At 39.1% G+C, this 19,972-nt stretch overlaps 1 protein-coding gene across 1 annotated transcript in view; it reads left to right on the top strand.

Moving 5' to 3' along the window:
• The window catches only part of LOC122023048 (integrin-linked protein kinase 1-like), a 43,617-nt gene extending 23,887 nt beyond the window's left edge, over window positions 1-19,730 (top strand). The window contains exons 4-7 of the mRNA XM_042581145.1: window positions 18,877-18,962; window positions 19,102-19,222; window positions 19,484-19,560; window positions 19,664-19,730. Coding sequence (XP_042437079.1) covers window positions 18,877-18,962; window positions 19,102-19,222; window positions 19,484-19,560; window positions 19,664-19,730 — 351 coding nt within the window. The remainder of the gene's footprint in view (window positions 1-18,876; window positions 18,963-19,101; window positions 19,223-19,483; window positions 19,561-19,663) is intronic.
• Window positions 19,731-19,972: the final 242 nt, after the last annotated feature.

Below are 19,972 nucleotides of genomic sequence, written 5' to 3'. Positions count from 1 at the left end.
AGGCACTGTTTCAGTGCAAGATGTCAGACGGGGCTCCCGTAGGTCCTTATGTACTCAAGATGATTGGGTACATAGAGAACCTACAAAGACTGGGGTTCCCACTTGGCCAAGAGCTGGCCACTGACTTGATCTTGCAGTCCTTACCGGATAGCTATAGTCAATTCATTCTCAACTATAACATGAACGAGATTGACAAGCCACTGCCCGAGCTACATAGTATGTTACGAACTGCTGAGATTAACCTTAAGAAGGTTAAGCCCATTCTGATGGTACAGAAGCACAAGGGCAAGGGAAAGCCCAAAGGTAAGGGAAAGTCCCAAACCAAGGGCAAAGGCAAGGCACTGAAGCCTAAAGGAGGGGTCACCAAGGTCAGACCGGGCACTGGAAGAGGAACTGCAAGGTATACTTGGAGGATCTTAAGAAGAAGCGAAGCGAGACTTCCACTTCAGGTATATATGTTATAGAAGTCAATCTATCTATTTCTACATCTTGGGTATTAGATACTGGATGTGCTTCTCACATTTGTATTGATGTGCAGGCGCTGAGAAATAGCAGGACATTGACAAAGGGCGAGGTGGACCTACGAGTAGGCAATGGAGCACGGGTTGCTGCTGTTGCTGTAGGGATTTACTTTCTATCTCTGCCCTCTGGGCTTGTACTAGAGTTAGTCGATTGTTGTTATGTGCCTGCATTAACTAAGAACATAGTTTCAGTTTCTTGTTTAGACAAGAAAGGATACTCTTTTATAATAAAACAAATGTTGTTCTGTTTATTTAAAAGATATGTTTTATTGTAGTGCACCTCTGATAAATGGACTCTACATTCTAGACCTTGAGAGCCCTATCTATAACATAAATACCAAGAGGATCAAGTCGATTGACTTGAACCAAACCAATCTCTGGCACTGTCGCTTAGGTCATATAAATGACAAGCGCTTATCCCAGCTCCATAAGGATGGTTTGCTGGACTCATTTGATTTAGAATCATATGAGATATGCGAGTCATGCCTACGAGGCAAGATGACCAAGACTCCCTTTAGTGGGCACAGCGAGAGAGCGACTGATCTGTTAGGACTCATACATAGTGATGTATGTGGCCCTTTCAATGTCGCTGCTAGAGGCGGTTATAGGTACTTCATCACATTTACTGATGATTTCAGTAGATACGGTTGTATGTACTTGATGACACATAAGTCGGAATCCTTTGAAAAGTTCAAAGAATTCAAGAATGAAGTACAGAACCAGCTTGGCAAGAGTATTAAAATACTTCGATCAGATCAAGGTGGTGAATACTTAAGCCATGAGTTTCGTGACTACTTAGCTGAGTGTGGGATTTTATCTCAACTCACTCCTCCTCGAACACCACAGTGGAATGGTGTATCCGAAAGGAGGAATCGTACCTTATTAGATATGGTACGATCTATGATGAGTCACACTGATCTTCCGACATACCTTTGGGGTTATGCTCTAGACACGGTAGCTTTTATACTCAACCGAGTTCCATCCAAGACCGTGATAAAGACACCATATAGGATATGGACTGGGAGAGATGCCCAGGTGTCTTTCATGAGGATTTGGGGTTGTGAGGCTTACGCTCGACGTCAAGTCTCAGACAAGTTAGGACCCAAATCCGACAAGTGCTACTTTATCGGATATCCCAAGGAAACTAAGGGATATTACTTCTACATTCCCAGTCAGCACAAGGTAGTTGTGGCAAAGACTGGGGTCTTTCTAGAAAAGGACTTTGTTTCTAGAAAGACTAGTGGGAGCACATTCGATCTTGAAGAAGTTCAAGATGCGAACAATAGCACTGATGCCTCGATGGAAATTGAACTGGAACCACAAAGTGTTGTGGATGATGTTCCACAGAGAGTTGAGGAACAACAACCAGTTCAAGTAGACATACCTCTTCGCAGGTCTGATAGGGTACGTCGTCAGCCTGAGAGATACTCATTTCTCTTGTCTGACCATGATGACATTGTGCTCATAGAGGATGAGCCACCACCTATCAGGAAGCTGTGATGAGACCAGATCCCGAGAAATGGCTAGAGGCCATTCTCGGAGCTGGAATCTTCGATTCGATGATGCGATCAAACAGTTTGGTTTCATCAAGAACGAAGATGAGCCTTGTGTCTACAAGAAGGTTGTAGAAAACATAGTTGTCTTCCTCATATTGTATGTGGATGACAAACTACTCATTGGGAAGGACATCCCTATGCTTCAGTCTGTCAAGACTTGACTAGGGAGTTGCTTATCAATGAAGGACTTAGGTGAGGCATCCCACATTCTTGGGATACAGATCTATAGAAATAGATCTAAGAGATTGCTTGGCCTAAGTCAGAGTACATACATTGACGAGGTACTCCTACGGTTTGCCATGCAGAACTCCAAGAAGGGATTTCTGCCGATGTCACATGGCGTGAGTCTTTTGAAGACTCAAGGTCCCTCTTCTGGAGAGGAGAGAGACCGCATGGATCAGATCCCTTATGCCTCAGCTATAGGATTGATCATGCACGTCATGCTATGTACTCGACCTGATGTCTCGTATGCTTTAAGCATGACAAGCAGATACCAGTCAGATCCAGGTGAAAGTCACTAGATAGCGGTCAAGAATATTCTTAAGTACTTAAGAAGGACTAAAGAATATTTCTTGATATATGGAGGCAATGATAAGCTAGCTGTAAAGGGTTACAGTGATGCTAGCTTCCAGACCGACCAGGATGACTATAGATCACAGTCAGGGTTCATATTCAACTTGAATGGTAGTGCTATGAGCTGGCAGAGTTCACAGCAGTTCTACAACGTTTCCATCTTATTCGAGAGATTATCGATAGAGGAGATGTGAAGATTTGCAAAGTATCAATAGAAGCTAACTTCGCAGATCCCTTGACCAAGGCTTTGGCACAGAGGAAGCATGATGGTCACACTAGGTCATTTGGCCTTAGAGCATATACTGATTGGCACTAGTGCTAGTGGGAGATTGGTAGTTAGAGCCCTAGAGCCAATCATTTGATGATTGTATGGATTCATGTATATCATATTCTTGTATATTAATAAAGCCATTTGTTTGGTTATTATACTTATTTGTATTAGTGCCAAATAGACTAAGTATAATAGCGTCCTTGAGTATAAGGTTCATAGCTATATCAATCGATTAGTTGAATCGATAGTGAGATGATATAGGGAACACTACTCTAAATCATTCCTAGTCGAGTATTAACATTCAGGGACAATGTTAATGCAATAAGACTAGCATGTAGGTCAGTTCGATGACTTAATCTCACAATTCATGGATATAGAGATATCAAGCTGACACATGGGTATACATTGGAGAATGTATACTGAATGACCCGCCATGAGAAAGTATCATGGATCATTATATGAGTGTCATATACTTTCTCATGTGGCTATTAGTATGACTATTAGTCCTTAGACCTGAAGTCACCATGGATCCCTACATAAGGAGTTATGTACTTTGGTTTCGTCAAACGTCACCCGTAACAGGGTGGACTATAAAGGCGATTACTGGGTATGTAACAAATTATGCAGAGGGATGTGAGTGATGTAGATGGGATCTATCCCTCCCATATGACGGGAGCGACATCAATATTCTAGATAGAGTTAGACCACGAAGTGCATGGCCATGCCCAAATGAGTCAACATTAGATGTTGAGCTCATTTGATCGAGTGAGTCTACTTGAAGTTCAAGATTTAGATTGATTAGAGGATGACACGGTCTATGCCTCATATTGATCAATCTAGATGTCTAGGATAGAAGGACAATGTCATATTTTGTGAGGAGTCACAATTGGTAGTCACAAGGTGATGTCGGATCTCGACATTCTTGTAACTTGGGTAGTAAAGATGTGTTGCTAGATACCGCTCATTACTTATGCTCCTAAATGGGTTTAGGGCATTGCCAACGTTACAAGAACCTATAGGGTCACACACTAAGGACAATTAGATGGAGATTTGGTTCATATGATGAACCAAGAGGATTAGATTCATTTGATGAATCATATTGGATTAAGAGTAATCCAAATTGAGCTAATTGAGTTGGACTCAAGTTGATTCATGTATTCAATGAGTATAATTTAGATTATGACTCATTAAATCAACTTAATTTAATAAATTAGATTCATTATATTAAGTTGGCTTGAATTATATGGTTGGATTAGATCAACCATGAGAAGATTTGATCAAGTTTCACTTGATTTGAGAGGAAGAGAAAAAGTCATGTTTGACTTGACTTTTTGCCACATCACTAGTGAGTTGGCAAGATGTGGACCAATAGGACTGCTCCACATCATCAATGTGTGCCACCTCATGGAGGTTACAAGCCTCCATAGCATTTAATGTGGCCGGCCCACATTAAATGAGGAGGTTACACTTGTTGCCATGTCATTTAGTGAGGTGGCAAGATGTGGACCAATAGTGTTGATCCACATCATCCTAGAGTGCCACCTCATGGGGGTTACAACTCTTAATGGTCTCCACATTAATTGGAATTAATGTGGGGAGTTACACCTCCAAGATGTGGTCGGCCACTCTAGAGGGGAATAAAAATATTCATTTTTCATTCAAGTGTGATTAAGTCATCTTCTTCCTCTAGAGCTCTCTCTTCTCCCTCTCCTCCTCTCTTGGCCGAACAAGACAAGGTGCTAGCACACCTTTGTTTGGTCTTCTCCATCAAGGATTGTTCGTGTGGATACTTCTAGAGGATCGTACACTTGACGGTCTAGAGATCCGGCACCATGGACGAGCGGGAACGCGAAGGGCTTCGCTACAAGGGTAATGATCTTAACTTTAGTGTAGATCTAAAGTTTTTACAAACTCGTACAAGAAAAAGGTTTTTCGAAAAAGTTTTGTTTACGAATCTTTGCACGAGATCCATGGCTTTGGGTGACTCGGGGTTTCCGTGACGCGAAAAAGCGGTTTTCGCGGCCCGACGAACCCAACAATTCTTACATGCGAAGATTTAATCTTATAGGAGATTTATGTCAGCTTGATCCTGAAATAGATAGAACATTAAAAATAAGAAGAACTTGTGAAGAAAATAAGAAGAACAAAAAATTTCTAAAATGACAAACAAACCTCTCAAAGAATAGCAGTGACCTATGCATGTTGGCTTCGGTTTAGCATCATCAGACTAGCTATTAAAGTCAACAATTTTGAGATTAAGCCTGCTAAAATTTCAAAGGTTCAATAACATCAATTGAAGGGCGGACCACATGAAAATCTAAACTGACACTTAGAAGTCTTTTATGAAATATATGGGACTATAAAAATAAATGGGGTCCTAGTAGAAGCTGTAAGACTAATTCTATTTGGATTTTCTCAAAGAGATAGAGCCAAGATGTTGTTCACTTCTTACCAGTTAATAGTATAACTTCATGGGATCAATGTGAGCAGTTATTCCTCAATAAATTCTATCCACCAAGCAAGATAGCATATATGTGGAATCTTATTGAAAGCTTCATGCAAGTTGACACTGAATCATTATATGATTCTTGGGATAGATTCAAGAATTTGCTTAGAATGTGCCACACCATGGCTTGGAAAAGTGGTTGGTGATCCACACATTTTACAATGATATCAATTATAATACAAAGGGTCCCTGAACTCTGCGGCTGGAGGGGCACTAATAAACAAAGGGTTAAATGAAGCAAGGAAATTATGAAAAGTGTGACACTAAATCATCACAATGGGTGTTACAATGAAGTGGAAGCTTTTCCCTTAAAATCCGATAAAGGCATCATGCAAATTTGACATGGATGCACTTACACTTATGTTAGCAAAAGTTGATGCATTATCAAAAAAAACTTTAATCAATGGGGACCAGTTCGGTGAATGCTATTGTAGGAATCTATGATTCTTGTGGTAGTATGGAGCATACACAAGAAGCTTGCCCATTTTAGGTCATTTCATTTCAGATTGAATAGTTTGAATAATGTGATACTATAGCAAGTTTCAATTCAAGCCAAAACAATCCATACTCAAACACATACAATATGGATTGGAGGAACCACCTAAATTTTTCCTATAAGCAAAGCCATTAATCAAAGGCAAACTACTAATCAGGACAATAGAAAAGACATCAACAACAGCAACCACAACAACAAGGCTTTATACTATCCCAATTATAAAAGTTACTTGAAGAAGTCCATGCAGCTCAAATGAAAGTGAAAAATGATATCAAGAAACTCACTCAAAGAATGGACAATGCTGAGAAACATCAAAAGATTCAAGATAGTCAAATTGCATAGATAGCCTCATCTTCTTCAAGAGCTCCCAGGGGTTTTTCAAGCAAGCCTGATGTGAATCCAGTTGAACACTACAATAGAATAGAACTTTAGTGAGGACACACCTTGGGAGATCTCCAAGTGACTGCTCCTAAAGGGATTGGCACTCAAGGAGAGCTCTCTCCTACCTCACCCAATGTAGATAAAACACATGTTGATGAGGAGAGTACCGAGAAGGTTGAAGAGCTACATCCACATGGAATTCAGAGTTGACTAATTCCTTTCCCCCTAAGACTTTCCATAATTTGGAAAATTTCTAAAAAGGTTCAAAGAGTTCTCCATTGAAGTTCCTTTGATCAATGCACTTCACCAAATGCCAAAGTTTATCAAATTTTTAAAGGAGATCATGTCTAACTGAAGAAAGAAAGAAGAGTTTGAGACCGTGGCACTAACATAGGCATGTAGTGCTCTATTTCTGAACGTCGTTCCCCAAATGCTTCAAGATCTAGGAAGTTTCTCAATTCCTTACATTATAGGAACTGCATTTATAGATAAAGCTTTTTATGATTTGGGGGTGAGTATTAGCCTCATTTCATATTCGATTTGTAATAAGTTAGGTCTTAAAAACTTTAAACTTACTACTATGACACTATAGCTAGTTGATCATTCATGTAGATACCCTATGGGTATCATCGAAGAATTTGATTGTATCATACCCACTAATTTTGTTGTCTTAGACATGGAGGAGGATCCCAAGATCCTAATTATTCTAGAAAGACCCTTTCTTGCTACTGCCAGAGCTATTATTTGTTGAACCCCGTGGGTATTTTGATGTGATCAACCAAGTTAGTTAGGTCCTGTTTGTTATCTGATCCCTATGTCTAAGTGTGCAGAAACTTAGGAGCATAGGAAGTCAAGCGGAAGACGTAGCTAGCGAGAAGGACGACACAGGAAGGGAGCCGAGGGGCTCGGTGCATCCGAAGGACGAGAGAGCTGCGAAAGAGTACTCCGGTGGACGAGAAGAACATGCGCGGCATTCGAGGGATGAGAAGCTGGGACGGAAGCTTGCTCGAGAAAAAGGCCAGGAATTGGGTTCGAGTGAACCCTATTCCGGTTGGCCACAATCACCCAAGCTATCGTAGCATCAGAAGCCAAAATGAAGTCAAAAGGAGTTGGAAAGCTAGCTTGAGACGCCTTCAACGAAGTGCGGAAGGCGCTTGTGCTTCTTGCCCAGTCTGAGGCGCCTCCATCACCTTGAAGGTGCCTCAGACAGTCCGAGGCACTTCCAAGGTTGTTTGAGGCGCCTCGGACCCAGCCAAAGTGGTCGTTTGCAATCGGATAGAGTTTTATCCGATCAAACCATTGGAGGTGCCTTGAACCCTTTTGGAGGCGCCTTCAACACTCAAGATAGACTTTCCAAGAGCTATATAAAGGCCCCTAGAGCTAGGAAATATTGATTCAACTAAGTATTAAGTTCCTAGCAACCTCTGAGCATTCTAAGTGTGTAAAAAAGGCTTCTTTACCTACAGTGAAGGAGATATTCTAGTAGAGATGTTCGACCACCTTAGATTAACAACCCCTTGGGTTGTAACCAAGTTAAAATTCGGTCTCCTCTTTATTTTTATTCTTTTTTATTAGTGTTGCATTTTTTAGTTGAAAGTCTTGAGAAGGGTATACTTGATTTTTCAGGCAATTCACCCCCCTCTTGCCGGCCCCGCTGCACCAATAAGTGGTATCAGAGCCCGACAGCCTCAAAAGGACTAACCGTTGACTGAAGCACAAAAATCAAGATGATGGCCGGCGCGAACATTCATCCCCATAAGTTTGATGGAGACTTTTGTTGGTTGCTACTCGGAATATCGTACTGGTTTCCCTATACAAAAATTTTGTACAAGTCCTGAATCATTCCTAACAACCTATTGTGTTCTTTAGAAATTAAATTTGGAATCACAAACAGAACTTAACATTATTGATTCCAAATTTAACTTATCTGTTCTTAGTGGTTTAGACTTGGATCGCAAACGACACTTAACATTATTGATCCAAATTGACCCATGTTACAAATTTAATTAAATATTAATTTCAGAGATCGGCTTCCAAGTTAAACATGGCGAGGCGCTAGGCCTTCTTGGGTATGGGAGCATCCACGACTTCCTAGACAAAGCCTTTCAACGAAATTTAATATTTAATTTCCTTATAGTAAACTTAGGTTTAACCAAAAAGAACAATCGAATCACAAGTTTGAAAAACAAAAGAAACACAAAATTAAAAAACATAAATTCAATTACCTAGATTCATTAGCCTCTTGTGTTTGGTATTTTAAGATCTAACTAAAAGGATGAACTAGTTATGATGTGGAAACTAATAACTAGTTATACCTTTTATAACTTATAGCTAAAAATGAAGCTCCGGGTCGTCGGAATGTTGCAACAGCACTTCGGAATGACTTTGTTAGCAGCACGTTGAAGAAGGAAAGCTCAGAACTTGATTCTTTGAGATGCTGGTCGAAACCCCCTTATAAAGGGTGTTCAAGGCGCCTTGAAGGGTGTTCAAGGCGCCTCCATGCTGCCTAGTCTTCCGCGTGGATCAGATCTGAACTGGTCGAACTTCATCCCTTGGAGGCGCCTTATACCCTGCTCAAGGCGCCTTCCAAGGCACCTTATACTCCCTTCAAGGTGCCTTCGATGAACTTTCGCAGCCAGCTCAGCTTTTGCACCCGAGGCGCCTCCAAACTCCATGGAGGCGCCTCAGACACTGTTCATCCGAGGCTTTAGGTTGCTCCTTTGTACCTGCAAGATACGTTAGTCCCAAACAATATCCTGCAACACAAAGTTAGCATAATAAACAAGATAAATGAAGTATAGACAGTCTCCGGACTGTCCGAGTCTGACTTCGGGTTTCCAACCGGAAACCCTAGGTCGACCCGACGCCTACTGTTCCCTCTACGGGGAACACGTCCTCACCTACTCCACTCAGGAGATTTACTGTTGCCAGTCGATCCTCCAGATCGACTGGACTTTTGCTCAGCACTCGATGGTTCTGAACTTTCTGCTGGACATCCGCTTCCCCGGCTAGTCCAATCTTTCACCTGGTTCGCGACACCAGGACTTTCCACCTAGGGTTACCACCCCCTAGGACTTTTTGCCTGAAGCCATCGACCTGCCAAGACTTTCCGCATAGGGTTACCATCCCCTATGACCTAGGATTACCACCCCCTAGGGTTTTCCCTTTTCCTAACCGCAGCTAGGACTTTTCTCCACCTAGGGTTACCACCCCCTAGGACCTAGGGTTACCACCCCCTAGGGTTTTCACCTGCCTAACCGCAGTTAGGACTTTTCTGAAATACTCATTCAACATGTTAGATAACAGAGAATCTTAACTTTGAATCCCTTTGCCATTATCAAAACTTAGGTTCGATCGTCGGATGCTTCCTGCACCAACAATCATTAAATGGCTCAACAAGTAAGATTATTGGACAGTCCAAAGTTATTCAATTAATGGCAATTTATTCTAATTTAAATGCTTATATCTGTGCATCAATATGAGTTTGGGCGTTACATATGCAATAAACATTAATCAAGTCAATCCACAAATCAACTAATCTAGAAAGAACCAACACCATACTAGAGCTCCTTCATATTGACCTATTTGACTCACATGGAGCCAAATCACTAAGCAAGAATCAATACTGCTTAGTAATAATTGAAGACTACTCTAGGTACACATGGGTAAAATTCCTAAAAACAAAAGATGAAACCTATGAAATATTTAGTAACTTTTGCAAATTAACTGAAAATGAAAAAGATACTAAAATTAAAAGAATAAGGAGTGATCACGGGGGAGAATTTGAAAATCATAGGTTCATGCAATTTTGTAAAATAAATGGATACCAACATGAATTTTCATGTTCTAGAACACCCCAACAAAATGGACTAGTAGAACGTAAAAATAGAACACTACAAGAAGTCGCTAGGACAATGTTAAACGAATATAAGTTAAGTCATCAATTTTGGGCTGAAGCAATAAATACGGCAAATTATATTCAAAACAGAATTTTAATAAACAAATCTCACAATAAAACACCGTATGAACTCTACTATCATAAAATTCCCAACCTAAACTATTTAAAAGTATTTGGTTGTAAAGTTCACATTTTAAATACTAAAGATTACTTAGGAAAATTTACACCCAAGTCTAACCAAGGAATATTTTTAGGATACTCCTCAACTAGTAGAGCCTTTAGAGTTTATAATCAACACACCTTGAAAGTTGAAGAAACAACTAATGTAATATTTGATGAAGAAAACAATTTACCTAATATAATTGACAATGTTGACATTAATCCTAGAGCTATAGAAGATGATGAAATCCAACCTAATCTTAATGAGGTAGAAGAACCAGTACCTGAACCACAACCAAGACCAACTAGAGTAAGTACTTCTCACCCACCTGACCAAATTCTGGGTGACCCAAACCTAGGAGTCAGAACTAGATCATCCCATAGAAACCTTAGTCAGATTGCCCTTATTTCCAAAATTGAACCTAAAACTATAGATGAAGCTCTTCCTGACCCAGACTGGACCATTGCAATGCAAGAAGAATTAGCACAATTTGAGAGAAACCAAGTCTGGAACCTTGTAACTAAACCCATAGATAAATCAGTAATAGACAGCAAATGGGTTTTTAGGAACAAGTTGGATGATCATGGTGAAATAATAAGAAACAAAGCTAGGCTGGTAGCCAAAGGGTTTAGTCAAGTCGAAGGCTTAGACTATGATGAAACCTATGCTCCGGTAGCTAGACTCGAGTCCATTAGGATGTTATTAGCCTATGCAGCAAATAAAGGGTTCAAATTGTATCAAATGGATGTTAAGTCAGCCTTTTTAAATGGTTTTATCAAGGAAGAGGTCCACGTAAGCCAACTGTTACGCTCCACAAGTGTACGAAAATGTCGCAAGTAATATAAAAGATTATCGTATCCACAGGGACTGGAATAAGTACTAGAAATGTCTCAATGCGAATTAGCTAAACAACTATCCAATCGTTTCAAAAGCAAAGTAAAGGTAAACAAATCTAATATTAGAGATCAACAAACAAGAGTTTAGTGTTTTGGGTTATGATAAAGGGAGATTCTAGGAGTTTCGGTTTCTTTGTAAGATTTCTTGAATGTAAATGGTTCACCAATTCTTATTCCTCAATTTCCAAACATGTAGAAAGTTGCCGGTTCCCTCTTGCAATAGACAACCGGCTAAGGACTGAGAAATGTATCTAAATAGGATTAATTAGACATGAACCTACGTTGTCCTTACACAGAAGCGCACCTATTACTATACCTTCCTCGGATATCAACATAGAAGCCCACAACTTATTAATCTATAAAGATACAAGAAGCTAATCATAGAATCCATCCTACTCTCTTGAATATTCCTATTTCCTCTTCAAGATTATCTCTCAAACGTCCTTACACGGGCTTGCACCTGTCACGTGGATCCCTCGGATGATCGAGTGAGAGTTTATCCTTACCAAGTCCATAAGAAATCCAAACAATCAATCAAGAATGAGAATTAAGCACAAACCACCATCAATCATTCAAGATCTAATTGATACAAGCAAGATAATGTCATTGAAGCAAGAAAATGGCAAATCCATAAGAGATTACATCAATCCATCATACAAATACTCCCTTAATCCTAGAATACAAGATCTACTCCATGAATCGAGGAAGAAAACCCGAAAGAATAGAGATTACAAGCATTCCTTGAATCCCCAATCCAAGAAAACAAGAAGAGGGGAAAAGAGAAAACTTATCTACAAAGAAGCTTCGTCTTCGGATCCAATCCACGCTCCGGAGTCGAAATCGTCGAGATCTCCCTTAGAATTGCCCAGAAATCCTCCCAAGAATGGGAGGAAACCACCAAATCTTGCTTTCTCCCAAAGGGGGAGAGATCCCCTTTCAATTCATGAAGAAGGGTTTAAATAGAGGAGGGAATCGGGCGCCACACGGCCCCGTGACATGGCCGTGTGACTCCACACGGCCAGAACTCTTCTGCTCTCTAGAAATGATACACGGCCGTGTGGTGCACACGGCCACAGCCTGCTTGGTCTCTGGAAGTCTCACACGGCCGTGTAGATTCACACGGCCATGTAAGGCTTCTGCTCTGGTTGACTTCAAATCTTGACACGGCCGTGCGAGGTTCACACGGCCATGTCATCTTCCTCTTCTGTTGGTGCCAAACTCCACACGGCCCGAGCTCCATCCCAGTGCATGGCCGTGTGAGGTACACGGCCCGGTGCTTTCTCCCTTCGTTTCCTCCAAAGCATGCCCAAAGATGTAGATTCTTCACCAAATCGACTCCCGTGTACAGAAAATGCACAAAAAGCAGATCTCCGAACCAAAAGAGTAAATATGCTAAAAGGAAAGCTGGAAGTATAAAAATGCATAGATCAAGCATGCTCAAAGTATGTAAATGTGCGTAAAAACATGCATAAAAGAGTATATAATCTACGCACATCACCAACCTCCAGGGTTTGAAGACATAGACTATCCTAACCATGTATTTAAATTAAAAAAGGCATTATATGGACTAAAACAAGCCCCTAGAGCATGGTATGAAAGATTATCTAATTACCTAATTTCCAAAGACTTTAACCAAGGACAAATCGATCCGACCTTGTTCGTAAAAACTATAGAAAAAGACATCTTTATAGCCCAAATCTATGTTGACGACATAATCTTTGGTTCAACTAATTCAAAATTTTTGAAAGAATTTGCTAAATTAATGGAAAGTGAATTTGAAATGAGCATGGTCGGAGAATTCAACTTTTTCTTAGGCTTACAAATAAAACAAACTAAAGATGGAATCTACATTTATCAAACTAAATATGCTAAGGAGTTAATCAAAAAATTCAGCATGGAAAATTCAAAAATTATAAATACTCCAATGGCAACCAACATAAACATTGACTCTGACCCTGAAGGAAAACCTGTAGACCCAAAATACTATAGAAGTGCCATAGGTAGTTTACTTTATCTAACTGCAAGTCGACCTGACATACTGTTTGCAGTAGGTATGTGTGCAAGATACCAATCATGTGCAAAAGAGTCACACCTAACATATGTTAAAAGAATACTTAGGTATATTAAAGGAACTCTAAATGTAGGACTTTGGTATCCAAGAACTTGCACCTTTGACCTTTATGGATATTCTGATTCAGACTATGCTGGGTGCAAGTTAGATAGGAAAAGTACAAGTGGTAGTTGTCAAATTCTAGGTCAGTGCCTAGTAAGTTGGTCAAGCAGAAAGCAACATTGTGTTGCTTTATCCACTATAGAAGCTGAATACATAGCTCTAGGAGAATGTACATCTCAATTGTTATGGATGATGCATACACTAAAAGACTATCAACTAGACTATAAAAATACTAAAATCTTTATTGATAATATCAGCTCGATTAATCTGACCAAAAATCCTATTCACCATTCTAGAACCAAACATATAGAGGTAAAACACCACTTTGTAAGGGATCATGTAGCTAATGGTGAAATTGCACTCAACCATGTTGAGTCCAAATCAAACCTAGCTGACATCTTTACAAAACCCTTACCTGAACTTGAGTTCAGTGGACTTAGAAGGCAAATAGGAATGTGTTGGGTAGAGTAGATGTCTTACCATTATTTCTATTATTGTTTTCAAATTCTAGGAAAAACAGTTTTCAAAACTCCAATTTTTCCTAGATTTTAAAATTCTGGAATTAACCTAGGATTTCCCCCTAGATATCATGTTCCCCTAGAATTAAGCCAGAGCATCTCACAAGGACCTAGGTTTACCTTGATTGTGATTGACAAACATAGAACGGCGTGAGATGCATAGGGTATAGCCTGGACTCAAGAATGCTTATATCTGTGCATCAATATGAGTTTGGGCGTTACATATGCAATAAACATTAATCAAGTTAAATTCTCCAGCTCTAGTCAAGTCTATCTGGACCAAAATAATTTAACTTGACTAACCTAGTGAAAGCTACTGTCCTGTAGACAATCAGCAAGTAACTAAAGGTTAGACAGTTGGTAAAGAATACTCATTTTTGTTAAGCATATTTTGTTCTTTATGGCTCTGATACCTAGTAAATCAATCTAGTAAACATGACTTATGCTTGGACCTAAGGACCAACTAAACTTAAATAAATAAATAACCTTGTCCTAAAACTTAAACTAAGTTCCAATTGACCTTAACTTTCACACCCTATTGAACATAGCTAACCTGTTGACCTTAATTGTGTACAACTCAATCAAATATCTATAATTGCCCATTTTTTAGATATGGCAAAGGGGGAGAGTAGCAAAAGTAAAAATGTGAACATAAAATTCAAGTTAAAATTAAAAAATTAGGGAGGCAAAAGTTAAGGGGGAGCATATAGGGCAAACTTGCTTTAGTTACCTTGTTCATCTATACTTAGCAGATTTGCCTGTGCTAAAAATGTCTATCTATTCGTTTATTTACTTAACTTTGAATTTGAGTTGCCATAATCAAAAAGGGAGAGATTGTTGGTGTGGGAAGCATCCGACGATCGAACTCGTGTTTTGATAATGGCAAAGAATTCAAAGTTAAGATGTTTTGTAGTCTAACAAGTCTACTTGAGAATTTCAGGAAAGTCCTAGCTGCGGTTAGGCAAAAGGTAAAACCCTAGGGAGTGGTAACCCTAGGCGGAAAGTCTTGGTAGGTCGATGTCTTCAGGCAAAAGTCCTAGGGGGCGGTAACCCTAGGTGGAAAGTCCTGGTGTCGCGAACCAGGTGAAAGACTGGACTAGCTGAGGAAGCGGATGTCCAGCAGAAAGTCCGGAAGCATCGAGTGCTGAGCAAAAGTCCAGTCGATCTGGAGGATCGACTGGCAACAGGTAAATCTTTAGTGAAGTAGGTGAGGACGCGTTCCCCGTAGAGGGAACAGTAGGCGTCGGGTCGACCTAGGGTTTCCGGTCGGAAACCCGAAGTCAGACTCGGATTATCCGGAGACTGTCTATACTTCATTTATCATGTTTATTGTGCTAACTTTGTGTTGCAGGATATTGTTTGGGACTAACGTATCTTGCAGGTGCAAAGGAGCAACCTAAAGCCTCGGATGAACAGTGTCCGAGGTGCCTCCATGGAGCTTGAAGGCGCCTCGGGTGCAAAAGCTGAGCTGGCTGCGAAAGTTCATCGAAGGCGCCTTGAAGGGAGTATAAGGCGCCTTAGAAGGCGCCTTAAGCAGGGTATAAGGCGCCTCCAAGGGATGAAGTTCGACCAGTTCAGATCTGATCCACGCGGAAGACTAGGCAGCATGGAGGCGCCTTGAACAGCCTTCAAGGCGCCTTGAACACCCTTTATAAGGGGGTTTCGGCCAGCATCTCAATCAATCAAGTTCTGAGCTTTCCTTCTTCAACGTGCTGCTAACAAAGTCATTCCGAAGTGCTGTTGCAACATTCCGACAACCCGGAGCTTTGTTTTTCTCTTCTTTAAGTTGTCGATACAAAGTTATTCTAATTGCTGTTACATTTTGTAATCTATAATTCTTATCGAGCTTATAGTTGTTGCCCACCGGAAGCGATCAAGGATCGCGGGCCTTCGAGTAGGAGTCGCCTTAGGCTCCGAACGAAGTAAATCTCTTTGTGTCTTTGTGTTTATTTTATTCCGCTACATTTTTATTACTCCGATAGTTTTCCGATAATCGAACAAATAGCCACGAGCGCTATTCCCCCCCCCCCCCCCCCCTCTAGCGCATCTCGATCCAACAAGAAGTAGACAAAAGTCATTTCTAGCATGCCTGATGATATGTTTGGCCATACAATAATTAGTTTTGGATGTTATTTCTAACATTTCTAACCCTTTTAAATCACACCCTAAATCTACTGCAATACATGTAAGCAATCCTTCGAAGACAAGTGGATTAGTAAAAGAAGATCTTCCAACTTTGACAAGATGCTTTATGAAGGAAAATTTTGAATCAATTGGAAGTTTTTCGATTATAACCCATAAAAAAATAACTCATTATGTCTAACATTACCCACGCTATCACCTCACCCAAAGATTGCATTCCTCATTGCAATTGAATATATCTAAAAATTGGGTTATATATATCAATCTCCTTAGGAGAAAACATACCAAATTTAGATTTATTACCAATTAAATCCTAAAAATTTCTAGCTGAAAAACTGTTTGGTATTAATAGTGCCCCTCCATAAGGGATACCAAAACAAGTATTGAAATCTTTCAAGGTCCATTCGTAAGAAAAATTAAATAATCAAAATGAGATTTTTCCTTCCCCATAAACATCTTGAAAGTTAATTGAACTTAGAATCTCAAGAATTATTATAGGGTAAGTAGGGTAATGCATATTCGTGAGTTCTCTCCATATATCACTATGTGAAAATAGACAATAGACTTCGCCACTGTTTACTTCGGTAATGAGCTATTGCAAAGTAATATATGATAATTAACTTCGATAATAAATTTGATGCAGTAAATACAATTTTATTCTTCATAGGTTTAAAAATGTGGACCTCACTTCTAATTTTATCTAACTTTTTACTTCATAATATATATTCGGAGAAGTAATAAGTTATTAAATAAATTTTATATGGATAATTGGTGAAGTAATAAGTTAAATGGATTAATATTGGTGATATAGTTGCTTAAAAGTTGAATTGATTTATTATAAGGAATTGAACCCTAAACCTTAGATCTGCCCTTTACTTCTCGCGTTTTCTCTTCATCGCTTTCTCCCCGACGCGCAACGGCCACTCGTCGCGGTTTCTCCTTAACGCACGACAACCACTCGACACCAGCCTTCTCCTTCGTGCCCCTCCCCCCCGACGGCTACCTCCTCCTTCGGCGTTTCTCCCCAATGCGAGACGACAGCTTCTCCTTCGACATTTTCTCCCTGACGCCGAGAGTCACCCGACACTAGGTTTCTTCCTTCTCGATCAGTAAAATTTCTATCAGTAAAATTTCTAACTCCATAAATTTTAACTTATTGATAATTTGTGGCCACACCAGTAAACAAAGAGGTCGATCGAAAGTCACCCCTCGTTTCGCTCTATTAGAGGTCGTAGCTTTTAGCTCTGTTTTGAAATCGAAGTTCAAAAGTGATCCTTCTGTTGCTGAACTGCCTGAACAGAGACAGAGAAATGTCTCCTCTGCAACTCGAATCATTGCCTTTCCTTCATTCCATTCTCAATTAATCAGTGAGAGAAACAAAGTACTCTGTTTCCATTTTCGACCGTGTTAAACAAACAATATTTGGAACCACTTCTTCATTCGTTCTTTCATCCTTCTTTCCTATGTTGTGCCATTAATGTTCTTCCTATAGACATCTCTTCTTTTTATTTTGTTTGTTTGTTAAAAAAATAATGATTCACCCAATCGTAACTCCTATCTTCTTCAACCTTGTCATTCTGCTCTTGGTTTCGATTATAAGAACCCATTTTTTGGGAAAACATAAATTAGGCATATTTCCTCTCCATTTGTATGTTCCTTGTTCATGTTGCTGTGTATTTTATTCTCAGATTTCTTGACATTACATCCCCATTCGATACTATGGGTTCATTAACCAAAAGTTATTAGAAAGAATGCCAAATGAATAATGCAACATGATGCAGAAGGAATACATAGTAGTAAACTATGCCACTTCATTGATAATCACCTAATGATGAAAATACTATTTTTATAAGTAAGGTAAGATCTTTTAGAACAATAAATTTCCAATCATAATAAGAAAATTGTTATTGAAGTAGGATCCTTCTGACACTAGAATAATGCAAGTAGGATTCTTATGATTCAAAGCCCCCTAGACTCAATCACTATTTATTATTATAGTTTTATATAACATTTATATTTTGTTTAATTCTGAGGGGGAAATCATCATATTGTACTTATTTATAAGTGATGCCCATTTTTTTTGTAATAACTTTGTTGAAGGATGGACATGGTTGGACATAGTAGTTGTACTTTCTATTTTGAATACTCAAATCTCTGTTATGTTGCTCTTTGTAGCAACTTTACTTCTTTGTCTGTAACTCTTATCAAGCTCTAATTGAATGAATTATTAATACCTATCAAAAAGTAAGGTATTAGAAATAGAATTTTCTTTTTGAAAGTCTACCAATTCAAATAGAGTAACACATTGAACTGCCACTGCACTGCTTCATTCTGGCTTGGAGCTCTTATGGAGTGTTATTGATCTGTCAACTTAATAAAGTTCTTCCACAAACAATAAATCTTTCCTTGCCAATAAGATTCCAAGAGAACATGTGACTACATCAAGAGATTAAGATTTATTTGATCAACCCTTAGCTTCACTTTAGAGGAACTAGTAGATCACATAAGAGAGTTACAACTTCTTACTGTTTTGTGCTCACTTATTTACCCCTCATCTTGATACATTTCATATGGAGTCAATGAAACACATGGTATGGGTTACTCCAACCTGCTCTTTAACTGATATATTCATTCTCGTTCATCTTAAATGAGCAAATTCTATCTATTTTGCTGAACAAATGTCCTTGGTTTGTATTGCTTAATTTACTAAACAATAGTATTTGCCTAAATTGATTTAGTGGTATTTGTCTTATCTAAACATTCCTTTTATGAATTTATTTTTCAGGGCACATTTCTGTTAGCAACATGGCATGGAATTCAAGTTGTTGTTAAAATGTTTGGTGAAGAAGTCATGACCAATGAGGATAAAGTGTGGCTTGGTCCTATATTACTTGGTGAAATTTTTGTTTGCTAAAATTATAATGTTTTGTGGCCTGTGGGGATATTAGTACCTTGGTTTCTTGAGACACATATATAGTTTTTCAATTAGATTTTCCCCTCTTTTCTACAGGAGTGCATTTATTGATGAGCTTGCCTTACTTCAAAAAATAAGACATCCAAATGTAGTGCAGTTCCTGGGAGCTGTTACTCAAAGTAGTCCAATGATGATTGTCACCGAGTATTTGCCAAAGGTTTTTCTAGACCTTCATAAATATTATTCTTGGTATTGGAAGTAATAGTAGGTTTTAATTCATTCTACTATGGCACTTTATCTTATGCCCTTCTGGTGCTAGGCCATGCTGTCTAGCTGTGGCGTGATAATGGACTATGTTTGGTTTTTGCAGTTATTTTCAACCTCTCTTATTTTGTGTTTTTTGAGTGTTTGGTATGACAAACTTTCCTTACTAATCCAGGATCAATTTAGTTTAATTCTTTGCTTATGCAATATGCAGGGTGATCTTCGTGCTTATTTGAATAAGAAGCGCCCAAGTCAGAAGATGGCGATCAAGTTTGCACTTGATATTGCTAGGTGGATTAGTAATAAAGAATGAATTAAGCCTAAATTATCATTCTTGTTAAGTTAATAGTTCGACTCTTTTCTGTTATCTAATATGTGACTAAGCAAATTTTAGAGGCATGAATTACTTGCATGAGCATAAACCAGAAGCGATCATTCATCGTGATCTTGAGCCATCGTGAGTGATGGCATAATTTTGTCTTTTCTTTCCTTATACACAGAGTTCAGCACAATTAATTATTATTTTATAGTTATATATATATATATATATATAGACACACACACACAATGCATACAAGTGTTTATGAATGTATCTTCTATGTAGGTTATTCATAAAAAGAAAAAAGAACGAACGATGCATTATAAATATCATCACAGACTGTCTCGCAAGGGTTGCATCAGGTTAGAGGCTGAATTGGTAAGC

This window comes from Zingiber officinale, chromosome 9B, assembly GCF_018446385.1.
Source record: "Zingiber officinale cultivar Zhangliang chromosome 9B, Zo_v1.1, whole genome shotgun sequence".
NCBI lineage: Eukaryota > Viridiplantae > Streptophyta > Magnoliopsida > Zingiberales > Zingiberaceae > Zingiber > Zingiber officinale.
This window is presented reverse-complemented; position numbering and strand designations above follow the sequence as displayed.